This window comes from Rhinolophus ferrumequinum, chromosome 24 (genome assembly GCF_004115265.2).
Source record: "Rhinolophus ferrumequinum isolate MPI-CBG mRhiFer1 chromosome 24, mRhiFer1_v1.p, whole genome shotgun sequence".
Lineage (NCBI taxonomy): Eukaryota > Metazoa > Chordata > Mammalia > Chiroptera > Rhinolophidae > Rhinolophus > Rhinolophus ferrumequinum.
This window is the reverse complement of record NC_046307.1, coordinates 37,269,667-37,281,055: the sequence shown is the minus strand read 5'-3', so window position 1 is coordinate 37,281,055 and position 11,389 is coordinate 37,269,667. Positions and strand designations below refer to the sequence as shown.

Genomic DNA, 11,389 nt, shown 5'->3' with positions numbered 1-11,389 from the left:
CATGGAGAACACCAACTGAAGGTGGTTCACACTGGAGGGAAAGCTGTAATAGGTTTGGGGGTTTCTATTTTTAGCTTCCATTGGTCTGGATAAAGAGTCTTGACTGGGCTTTGGGAGGGATGGGACTGGAATTGGCAGGCTTCCTGGTGGGGGAGAGAATGGAACAAACTGGCCAGAAGACAGACCAGGGAGGGTAGGATGATGCTTGTTAATGTAAAGTGTTTCTGGAGCAGGGAGGTGCCAGCGGGGCAGGCAGCCCATGAAAGTGGTGGTGGTGGTGTGCCTGGGGATCAAGACCCAATTTCTTAACGGCCAGGGGGATGTCCCAGGTCGTGTGCTTCTTTCTTAACTGGGTGTGGTCAGGTCCCCATCTTAGCTCCGGATGCGTGGTACATTTACCTGGGCTGCTTCTAAGGAATCCTGATGCCCCAGCCCCACCCTCAGAGACTCTCCTTCAATTGGTCTGGGGTGGGGCCCAGGCGTTGGCATTTTTCAAGTCCTCAGGTGATTATGATGTGTAGCCAGGGTGGAGATCCACGGCCTTGACTTTGCACAGCCTCATGATGCAGGTTCGGACCCCTCATGGGAAGGGTCGCAAGTACAGAGCCTCTGCTTGGGCCTAAGTGTCTGCCTTGCTGGGGGCCAGCCGCAGGTCCAGCAGCCTTAGAGGACCACCTGGCTGCCCTCGAGAAGCCCAGATCGAGAAAGAACTGTGGACCCTATAAGGTCCAGCCATGAGAGGTAGCAGCCAATGGCAATCGGATCGGGAGTGTTTCACGCGTGTACTAGATGTGGTGGCCTGCTCTTGCGAGTGATCCACGGGCACCCGAGGCTGAGTCTGTTTTCTCATCTGCTACTTGGATTCAAAGAATGCCTGTGCCTCTCTGAATTGACTACAGATGAATGAGATTTGTGTGAGGCACCCTCAGTTCCTTGGGGCAAGGCAGAAACCCCTAAAAGAAGGGCTCTAGGATAGAGTGGGAAGAGTTTAACGTCTCTATGGAGCTGTGCTACCTTAGGCAGCTCCCCTCAGCTCTCTGAGTTTCAGTGTCTTCCCCAGTAAAACCAGGACTCTACCTTCCAGAATGTTCTACCATGAGCATGAAATAAGATAATGTCTATATAGTCCCTGGGGCAACACCTGGCACATAATAGAAGTTTAGTCAATTGCTTTTTCAAGAATGCCACTCCTAGCTCTTAATGTTTTAAATGCGAAGTCAAATGAGGAAACGAAGACCCCTAGTGTCCAACATAAGTAATAATTTGCGACTTATAAGCTGACGCCACTTGATCAACCCCTGGACTCCACGTCCCTCAGCAGGAGGCTCTGGCCACCTCTTCATCTCTGTATCCCAACCACACCATGCTCCGTACTTTCTACAGGAGAGGGTCTTGAAAATAGCAATCTTGTTGGAAGGGAGGGGTTGTGAAGAGTTTTGTCTTTAAGCTGCATTTGCATGTGGTCACAGAATTTGCATTTGAGCTAGACGCTTGCTTGGGGGCTGGGCAGGACCGTGCATTGCCAGGCACAAAGTAAATACTAATAACTGGATGCAAAATGAATGGATCAGCCTTCTCTTTGCACAGCTTACCTCTCCTGCCCAAGGGAGTCATGGAAGAAGTGAAGATTAAGAGTGTAAGAAATAGTTCTGTTTATTGATCAGAAGATGGTATAAAATTACAGCAATTTGCAGGCATTCTGGGCTTTCTGGAAGGGTCATGCAGTGCTGGGCTCTAGCAGGAGATGGAGTGGAGGCATGAACCACTGGGTCTTGGCTCCCTTCCTGGGCAGTTAAGGGACTTGCGCTACTAGCACAGATGCTAGTGTGAGAGAATGATTGGTCTTTGCCTCTGGAAACAAGGACGTGGGCAGTTTGGGTCATCAGACAATGCCATGCTTATTAATTCAGGCCTAGCCTACATACGTGAGGTGCTGGCCCTCCCAATCAAGTCACCTTAGGTTCCTATTGTTCCTTACAAAGGACGTTCTTGCAACCAAAGAAAGGGAAACAGGCACATTGGTTTGGGAGGCCATCATGGAGTGGTGTGCATTTGGCTCAGGTCGTCTCGCTTCCAGATACACCAAGGTCTGCTGCACTTGGAAGCCGTGGGCTGGGGCACGCAAGCAGAAAAAAGTGTGCGGTACTGTGTAAGCTCAAGCAGAGGGACCTTCCATGGGGCAGCTGTGAGATGAGCATGCTTTCAGTTTCGTCTTGTCTCTCTCAAGAGGGAAGAGAGAGAGTTGGCAATCAGAGACTGAGCCACGTGATGCTGGATTCCATAGAAAGTCTTCAGCAGAGAATTCTTCCGAAGTGTAAAAGGTGTTTCTGTCCCAAGAGTTGGTGTGTACAATCAGAACGAGGGCAGATCAAGGTGTTGAGGTGGTGGTTAATACGTCTCCAAGAGCCGGATGGCTGTGTCCGCAGTTACATGACATTTTGGAACAGCTGGAGGGACCTCATGATGTTGTCATCCTAGGAAGGGAGGAGGGGAAAAGGTAATGGTTAGGATTCTCTGAGGCTCCTCCCTCCCTGAGAAGCTCTGGTGAGCCAGCCTCCAGCATGGGTTTCCTGTGCACAAAGAACTCTGCAAGGGAGTAAGGCGTGGGGACCTAGGAAATGAGCAACTCAAGGTAAGAGGTACCTTCTCTGGACTTAAGGAATTTGGAAGGAACAAATTACCTAGAGAAACACTGAGTATTGTTTCTTTTAAGAAACTCAGGGCAATTGCATTTTATCAAGTGATTTTTCTATATCTACTGAGATGATCATATATTTTTTATCTTTTTTGTTCTATTATATTGATTATATTACATTGATTAATTCTTGAACGTTAAACCAGTCTAGCATTCCTTTAGAAAAACCCCATTTGTTCATGATGTATTATGCTTTTTACATATTGCTGGATTTGATTTTTCACATCTGTGTTCAGAAGGAATGTATTAGCCTGGACATTTTTTAATCTTATAATGGCTTTGTCAAGTCTCCATATTAGAGTTATGATAACCTCATAAACCAAGTTGAAAAGTTTTCCCTCTTTCTCTATTCTCTGAGTTTGTATCAGATTAGTATCATTTCTTCCTTAAATGTTTGGGAGAATTTACCAGCAAATGCATCTGAGCTTGCCATTTTTTCTGTCTGAAAGTTTTAAATTGCAAATTAAAATTTTTCTTTAATAGACATAGGACTATTCGATTTCTTTTTCTGTTAGTTTTCATAAATTGTATTTCATGGGTCAGAGAAGACAATCTTTTGGATTAAAATATAATGAAAACATGACATCAAAATTCGGGGGATCTGAAGCATTTCTTAGATAAAGCAGTACTCAGAGAAAAACTTATCTCTTTACATGTATATATTATAAAAGAAGGTTTGAAAAAACAGTGACTAAAGGTCCATCTCAAAAAGCTAGGAGGAAACCTACAAAATTGTATTAAAATAAAAAAGCAGAGGGAAGGAAATAATTCAGAGCTCAAATTGATGACATAGAAAGCAAACCTATAATAGATTCTGGGCATATGAAATCTTTAAAGTTTCTAAAATAGTGAGGTATTATTGCCTAGTGGTTAAGTATGTGGGTTCTAGCGTCAGGCTGTGTAGACTCAAACCCTGGTTCTGTCACTTACTAGCTGAGTGACCTTAGGCATATTACTTAATCTTTCTGTGTCTCAGTTTCTTCACATGAAACGTAGCATAGATCCTAGTATCTATTTATATAGTAAGTTGTGAAAAAGAAGTGAGTTCATTAATGAATAGCTATAGAAGTTGCTAATGTGAGAAACTAAATTGATTAAAAAACTGTTAAGCAAAGTCAAAACAGCCTACTACGTACAATAGGGCATAGTATTTAAAATTAGAATGATAGAATTCAGCTTCTGTCTCTGTCACTTATTGCCTTCGTGACATCTCTTAACCGTGCAATGCCTCCGTTTTCTCTTCTTTAAAATGAGTGTCATGAATACAGCTGTTCAGCCAGTTCACAATGGTTAAAACGTTGAACTATTTATAACACTGTTAGTGAATAGCTGCTGACCTCAGCGTCTTCCCTTTCCCTGTGTTCAGAAACCCCTGGTCTACCCAAAGATCCATCAACTAACAGGTTAATACTAAGTTTAGCAGGGGTCCTCCAGGGCTCTGCCCCAGGGCATTGGGTCAAAGTCGGTTAAGAGTGTTCAAGCCTCAGTCCTTCCTAGTTATTAAACAGTTTGAACATCCCCCTGGACACAGCACCTCCAGCTCTCAGGGTTATGACGAGGTTTATGCAATGTACCTGAAACTTGGTAGTTGCTCAGCATGAGTTGAAAACTTCTCTCCTGCTCTCTTGCATTTGTAGTTCTTACTGGGTAGAGCTCAGAGTCACTGTCCCTTTCTGAAATAAGGTGGGGGTATAAATGCATTTTCCTAAAGGAGATGAAAGCAGCTGTTTCCAGTTTAGTCGCCGGCTGTCTCCGGGGCCGGCCTGTCCTTTAGACTAAGGACAGTGGGGTCCAGTGGAGCGGCAGAATCAGCATCACCTGGGAGAGGCTTAGAAAAGTAGCCGCTCAAGCCCCACCTGGAGACCCATTGAATCAGAATCTGCATTTTAACAAGAGCTCCAGGGAAGTTTGTGCCTTCAAGGTTTAGGAGCATCTGTCCAGGGCATTTGTGTTAAAAATGAAGATGTCTAGACCCCATCCCAGATCTGCAGTGTCTGGGATTGAGGCCTGGAAATGCACATTTTCAGGATCAACCCCGGCGGTTCTTACGCAAGCTACGGTTTGAGAATCACAACTTTAGGTATTTTTGCAGCTACTCCCCTGTTGTCTGAGGAGTGGGTCATCCAGAGGTAGGTTGGAAGATGACCACGTAGGCTACTTGGGAAGTCTGTAGTGGCACAGAGAGCCCTCTGGGCTTTTCCTTCCCTCCACACACCCATTCTTAGGCTGTCTGGCTTAGCCTGTCCTTGGCCAAGGCCGAGCCCAGGTCGTTCTGGGGAGTGGGGACTGTTGTTGGTGTTGGTGCCGTGGTGGCTCTGACTGGAGGTGTCACAGGTGTCTTCTGCTGTCCCTTGTGCAGGTCAACAAGCCCCATATTTCCTTTCCCAGATTTACAGATATTGTGCCCTGAGCTCTCTCCTTACCTCCTGACAGGATTCAAGAAATTCATCTAAAGTCACGATCCCATCTTTATTTTTGTCCATTTTCTGAAAGGCACAAGAGGAAGCACTTTGAAGAACCTGGCAATCTACATTCCAAAGCTTTTTTTTTTTTTTTTTTTTTTTACTAAATCAACGTTGCCCTGAGAGTGAGGGTGGCCTTTCACTGGCCAGACGACTCCCCCCAGGCCCTGGTGGTAGCACGTGACCCACGAGCTTTCTTAAAATGAAAAGACGTGCTCTAGACTCTTATCACTTCATCGCTGGATTATCCTGCTGCTCCCCTAACGTTGTCTTCCCTGGACTTTTCTAGCCCGTCCGTCTGACAGGAAGAACCCTGGACATGAGTTTTCCCTTCCGTCACTCACCGTGTGACCTTGTGTGAGTCGTTAAGCCTATGTAAGCCTGTTGTTCCCAACTGCAAAGTGACAGGCTTAGACTAGAATAAGCTCTGGCGTTCTGTGGCGCTCTGTTGCTAGGTTAATATTTTACTAAATTACCACCGCGATCCAGCCACTCTTCTACTCATGGATTAACAGGCCTGCCCGCTCTTTACCAGGGCAAGACTAGACTCTTCAACTTAACCATCTCACGGTCCATCCCACCACAGTTTCTAACCTGATTTCCCTTTACTCTCCAGACACAAATGCCCACCAGCTACACACTTGTGCTTAATGATGTCTTGAGTTTTACTCAGGTCCCCCAAGAGTTTTTAGGGAATGTACAGTCGGTGCTCTACCACATGTCCTTCCTGGTGTCTGCTTAAGGAGACCATCTTGCCCTGGAGAATAATACTTGTCACTGGTTTCTGTTTCCTACAGTGCGTAGTCCAGGGTGGACACAAACCACCGCTCAAATACTTGGGGGCTGACTGGTCTATGATGAACTGAAAGCTCACGCACAGGGTGTGCACGCTTACCTGGAAGAAGACGTCCACGTGCTGCCTGGGGGTGTCTTCTCTGAGCACAGGGTACGTGTATTTCCCCATCATGTCATAGATGGCTTTGACAATGTCCATCATCTCCTGCAGAGGGGACACGGAAGCACACAGTGTGGGAGCCATGAGGCCAAGCTCTTCTTAGGTGACAGTTTGGGACTCCTTATCCGCCTTAGGCAGGACACTTATGAACAGGGCCTTCAGCTGATGAGAGGGCGTTAGAGAGCAAGCTGAGGGGGCTGTACCTGGGACGCCCCCTCCTAGAGGCTGTACCTGGGACACCCCCTCCTAGAGGCTGTACCTGGGAAGCCCCCCTAGAGAGAGGGCAGCAGAAATTGTTGAGGGGTTAGGTGTGGGATGGGCTGGACATGTTTGTGTTCTCATCGTCCCACATTCCGTTTTGGGGAGACCCTCTCTCCACTCTGTAATTCCTTTGACTGGTTGGGCCTGGGTGGCTGGATTTGTACCAGGTGACTTGTCCCTGTGATCATAGTTGATTGGAACAAAGGTGGACATCTGACGCAAGCCGAGCAATTCCGTGTAATACCATACATACTACTACTTTATTAAGTGATTTTGAAAATGTAATGTTGTATCAGCTGAATGTTTCCATCTTATTACTCTTGCATGATTTGAAATGGCCACCTGGATTTCCATCACACGTATGAGGAGTTACTGGATTTCATTTAACACATCTGCTATTAGTGGATGTTACGGTTTTCACATTTTGGGGACAGTTCACCACTTTTTCTTCAGCACCTGGAACACCTAATGAGCCCTCAAATATATGTTGAGCAAAGACGTGACGGAATGAATGAGAAATAAAAATTGGAGAGAAACTTGCAGGGTTGAGGTGAGGATTAGAGCTCAGGAAGTGGGATGATAAATCCAAGTTTCGACTGAGATGCCAGGATACAGTCGCTACCACAGTGAGTTTTGAGACAGATCTGTGGGTATTTCACTGGCTAGACACCACATCTATTTTGAGGCTCTAAAAGTGTCAAGCAGTGAAGATTCAGAAATTACTCGTGATGATTTCTTTAGAGATGGCTGCACCTTCCATTGCCCCCTTCTGTGGTTTTATTAGTAGGTCAAATAAGCTGTGGTCAGTACAATCCAATTGTATTTTCCTCTTCGTCAAAAATGTCCTTTTTCTCTTCTAGGTGATACGTGTAATTCTGCTATTCCAGCTTTTAGCTTTAACGCGTGGCTGTTAAACTGTTAAAATACAAGTTCCCCTGGGAAAAGTAACGCCATACGGAAATCAATCATTTATCCCCACTTTGGAATGTGCACTGAATATGTGTGACCCAGTGAGAATGAAAGAATCTGCTTAATCCTTTCTTAGTGCCTGAGAAAGGGGCAGGGTAAGGCAATGGGGGCGGGCAGAGGTGACCTCCTCCATTGTTCCAGGAAAACCAGCTCTCTTGGACCCAAAGCAGATCCCTCCTCATTCAGGCGATTTCATCATGACTGGGGCTGTGTTCTGTTTAATTAGATGCCTCCCTGGCCTCACTTACCTCTTTGTTTATGTAGCCATCTTTATTGATGTCGTACAAATTAAACGTCCACCTTAGTTTCTCATGGACGGTTCCTCTCAGTAAAATCGACAAAGCAGTTACAAAGTCCTGAGAAATGGAAGAGGCATGAGTCACATTAACCACCAAGCCACTGGGTGGGGTAAAGCGCTGTCTTTGAGTCCGACGACGCTGTGACTGCTTTTACAGAATGGAATCTCCCCAGTCCTCTGTTCCCTGAAGGATATGGCCAGACTCAGTGAGGAGCACCCCTCACCCACTCTTTGGGAGGGAGCCCCCTTGAGGAAGAATGGGGCTCTACCTTGCTGACACCTCCAGACACAGGTAAACACAGCCTCCTCTGGAACTGCCTTGTGCCACGGTGGCAATTATTGTACAAGTGTGGTGTCCTCTAGTGGCCAAGGACGTGGACTCTGGAAATGCCCTCCTTGAGTTCAAATCCCTCCTTGACCACTTACTAGCTGTTTGACCTTGGGAAAGCCACTCACTCAGTCTCTCTCTGCCTTACTTTCCTCTTCTGTAACTGGTCACAAATAGTAGCACCCTACATGGTAGGGCTATGGTAAGGATTAAATGCAACAATACATGCAAAGCACTAAGTACAGAGTCTGCCACATGCTAAGCTCTGTGTGCGTGTGACCTGTGTGCGTGTGTCCCGTGAGGCCCACCATTCTGGAGGCCGTCGTTGCTGCTTCTCTCCATCTTTAGGAAATGCTTACTGAATAGATGAAGGTTTCTTTGTCTTGACCGAGGGCATTTGATGATCCAACCCTTAACCCAGTACCCCACGGTTTACAGGGAGAGGAGATGGGGCCCCGGGGAGTCCCTCCAATGTCACGTACCTCAAATTTCACGGAGCCTGTCTGGGTGGTGTCAAAGGCGTGGAAGAGATAGTGGGCATAGGTGCTGGCATCTGCAAGGCAGAGAAGGAAAGGCAGGTGATGGGCGCAGGGGCTCCGCAGAGGGGAGCGAGGTCACCTAAAAGCACTAAGGAAGAGGAGAAGGTGGTGCTGGGGGATAGAAAGGAGAAAACCATGGAGTAGGGAAACCTGCTGGGTGAACCGGGACCCATTTGGCTCTCCTGGGGTTTAGGTGGCAAGTTCTAGCAAGAGCCAAGACAGACCCTTGCCGCTCCATCTAGCCATCCCCAGCCTGTCTGTGTGTCACTCTGGCTGGAGGGATGGCACAGTGGCTGCAGGAGATGTCGTCCTGAGCAGCAGTGCAGTGCCACGGAATGGGCGCTCATAGGAAGCTGGCAGACCTGGGCCTGGGCAGTGGCTCTGTCACTACATCGCTGTACCCCCGCAGGCATCTAAACCGCCTCTCTGGGCTTCACTTTCCCATCTCTGTACAATGAGATGTGGCACGACATACTGTTTCCCTGAAAATGAGATCTAACTGGAAAATAAGCCCTAGCATGATTTTTCAGGAGGACATCCCCTGAACGTAAGCCTCAGTGGGTCTTTTGGAGCAAAACTTAATATAAGACCCAGTCTCATTTTCGGGGAAACACGGTATGTCTTCACATTTTCGAAAAAGTATGTTAACCTTTTCACAGAGTCACATCATCAAAACCACCATTTGCCCCGCCACGGAGTCCAAACTCGGTAGAGAGCGGCTCGATAGAACTCAACACTCAGCAGTTCCAGGGCCTGCGTGGGACGAAGCTGCCGCCCCCCTTGAGCAGGCGCCCCGGCCTCGATCCACACCTCAGAAGGCTCCTGTCTCCTGCCGAAGGGCCTGTGAGAAGCGGAGCCTAGGGGGTGTTTGGGACTCTTGAGTGTCTCCTTCCTTAGGAACCAGGGAAAGGTCCTGTAGCATAGCTTCTGGGGCAGGAAGTAAGGTGGCGTGTGATACACGGAAGCCACAGCAAGAGCTCCTGATGTCCCAGGCTCATGGGAGCAAAGTGAGTACCCGCAGGAGCCGGGCAGGGGACAGGACAGCTGTGGGTCTGGCATGCTCGCTGACCTGGGTTCATGAGCACGATGTTATGCTCCCTGCATCTTTTCGATTAGTTTACTTTCCTCGCCCCTGGTGTCTACTAAAGTTCTTTTTCAAAATTCTAGCTTGCCTCAGCTGTTACAAGGAAAAGAACGGAGAGGGGGTGGCACAGTGGTGGCGCAACCATGACAAAGCTTTACATCAGATGCGTATGGGATCGAATCTTGGTCTGCCATTCGCTCGCTGTGTGACTTTAAGTGAATTGCTTAGCTTCTCTGAGACTTAGTTGCCCCATCTGGGGTAAAAATACCTGTTTTCTAGAGCTGTCATGAGACTTTATGATATTGCTTTTTCAACCTCCCCTCCTTTCCTGGAGAGAGTCCATTTTCAGAGTTCTTTTCTGCTAAACCTTTAGTGAACTCCACATCTTGCAATAAAAGGAGGAATGTTGCTCTGAGTTCTCCCCAATGTGAAGGCAGAGGCAGACAACAAGGAGCGTGAACTTGGAGAAGGAAAGGCTGCACAGCAGAGAGGGAGCTGCGCAGGATCTTTTTCGAGGTTGGACTCACCTCCGTGAGGGAAAAACTGAGCGTAGATCTGCTTGAATGTTTCTTCATTGACCACACCACTGGGGCACTCCTGTGTGAGAGGGAGAGGGTCAGTGGGAGTATGTGGGGACCCCAGGAGGGGTCTAGGGTTCCTCGTGATCTCTGGTGGGCAGGGACTTCTGTGTGTCCAAGGTGAGTGGCTGGGAGGCAGCCCCCCACCCCCCTTAGGACTGAAGCTGCTTTGCAAAATGCTAAGTCCATCAGAGAATGGGCACTGGGGGGTGGAAAGAGTTTGGGCTTTGGAAGGAGAAAGACCTGGATTTGGTTCCCGGCTCAGACCCTTCTAGGCTTGGTGACCTTCGGTGAGTCAGCCTGCAGTCCTCTGTCCTTACCTGTAAAACGGGGCTAACAGGACCTTCCCAACAGGCTATGATGAGGTGTAACATATGAAATAATGTAGCAAATTAATACATTGGCATTCAGGCTGACATATGAGTCTCTGTGAGCTCGGTTAGCAAGAGACCTAACTCCCATTGTTTCCGGGGCACCAACAACTTTGACCTTGTGAATCGGTTTTGCTAAGGTTAGAACCTGGGCGGAGTGAATTCTCCAAGGTTGTGCCATCCTGCGAAGTGTCTGGGCTGTTGGCCAGCTTCCCACCGACTGAGATTGCCTCAGCCTTGCCTTTCTAACCAGGTAATCTTGCCCTCATGTCCCTTTATAGAGTGGACCTTCCTTTCACAACTACACACATGGAAAAGCTCCCTGATGGGTCCCATTGGAGAGCTTAGTCCCAAGTGGGAAGTCCCGCCTGGGCCATCAGAGGCTGGCGGGTCTTACGTTTTTGAAGCCTCGATACAGGACTTGCAGCTCCCTCTTGGTGAAGTTGGTCTGGGCCTCCAGCTGCTCCAGCCCCTCAGGCCGATGGCACACCATGGTCATCTCCAGCTCATCTTCAATCTTATCTGGAACCAGAGGAGATGACATTGGAGTGGCTGGTCCCTTGTCAGACCACCGTCTGGGCTGTCAAAGGGTGATCTGGGACATAGGGTCGTGGGCTGGGGTCACACTGCAGATGACCTTCCTGCCTGAAACACCTTCCCAGTCACTTTCTGTCTCACACTCGGTCCAGCCATCACTCCAGGTGTGTCACACACCACCACATAGGGAGGGAGGCTCAGCGCTGGAGATAAACGAGTTCCTAGTGGAGGTGAGGGCCGAGGTGCTAAAAATAAGTCCAGAGGAAAACATTTCCCTTTCGCTTGAAACAACTTCTTTCATATTCAGTGTGT

General features: G+C 48.0%; 1 protein-coding gene across 5 annotated transcripts in view; it reads right to left on the bottom strand.

Annotated features, from left to right (window-relative positions):
• Positions 1-1,631: 1,631 nt before the first annotated feature.
• Positions 1,632-11,389, bottom strand: part of KCNIP1 (potassium voltage-gated channel interacting protein 1) — a 285,873-nt gene continuing 276,115 nt past the window's right edge. For 4 of the 5 annotated variants that reach the window (XM_033096737.1, XM_033096736.1, XM_033096739.1 and 1 more), the window contains 7 exons: positions 10,938-11,062; positions 10,119-10,188; positions 8,451-8,521; positions 7,591-7,698; positions 6,053-6,157; positions 5,119-5,181; positions 1,636-2,474 (listed from right to left, as the gene is read on the bottom strand). In XM_033096737.1, the coding sequence (XP_032952628.1) occupies positions 2,427-2,474; positions 5,119-5,181; positions 6,053-6,157; positions 7,591-7,698; positions 8,451-8,521; positions 10,119-10,188; positions 10,938-11,062 (590 nt within the window). In that variant the 3' untranslated portion in view covers positions 1,636-2,426. Of the gene's footprint in view, positions 2,475-5,118; positions 5,182-6,052; positions 6,158-7,590; positions 7,699-8,450; positions 8,522-10,118; positions 10,189-10,937; positions 11,063-11,389 lie in introns of all 5 variants that reach the window. The other variant, XM_033096740.1, reaches the window with a different exon arrangement.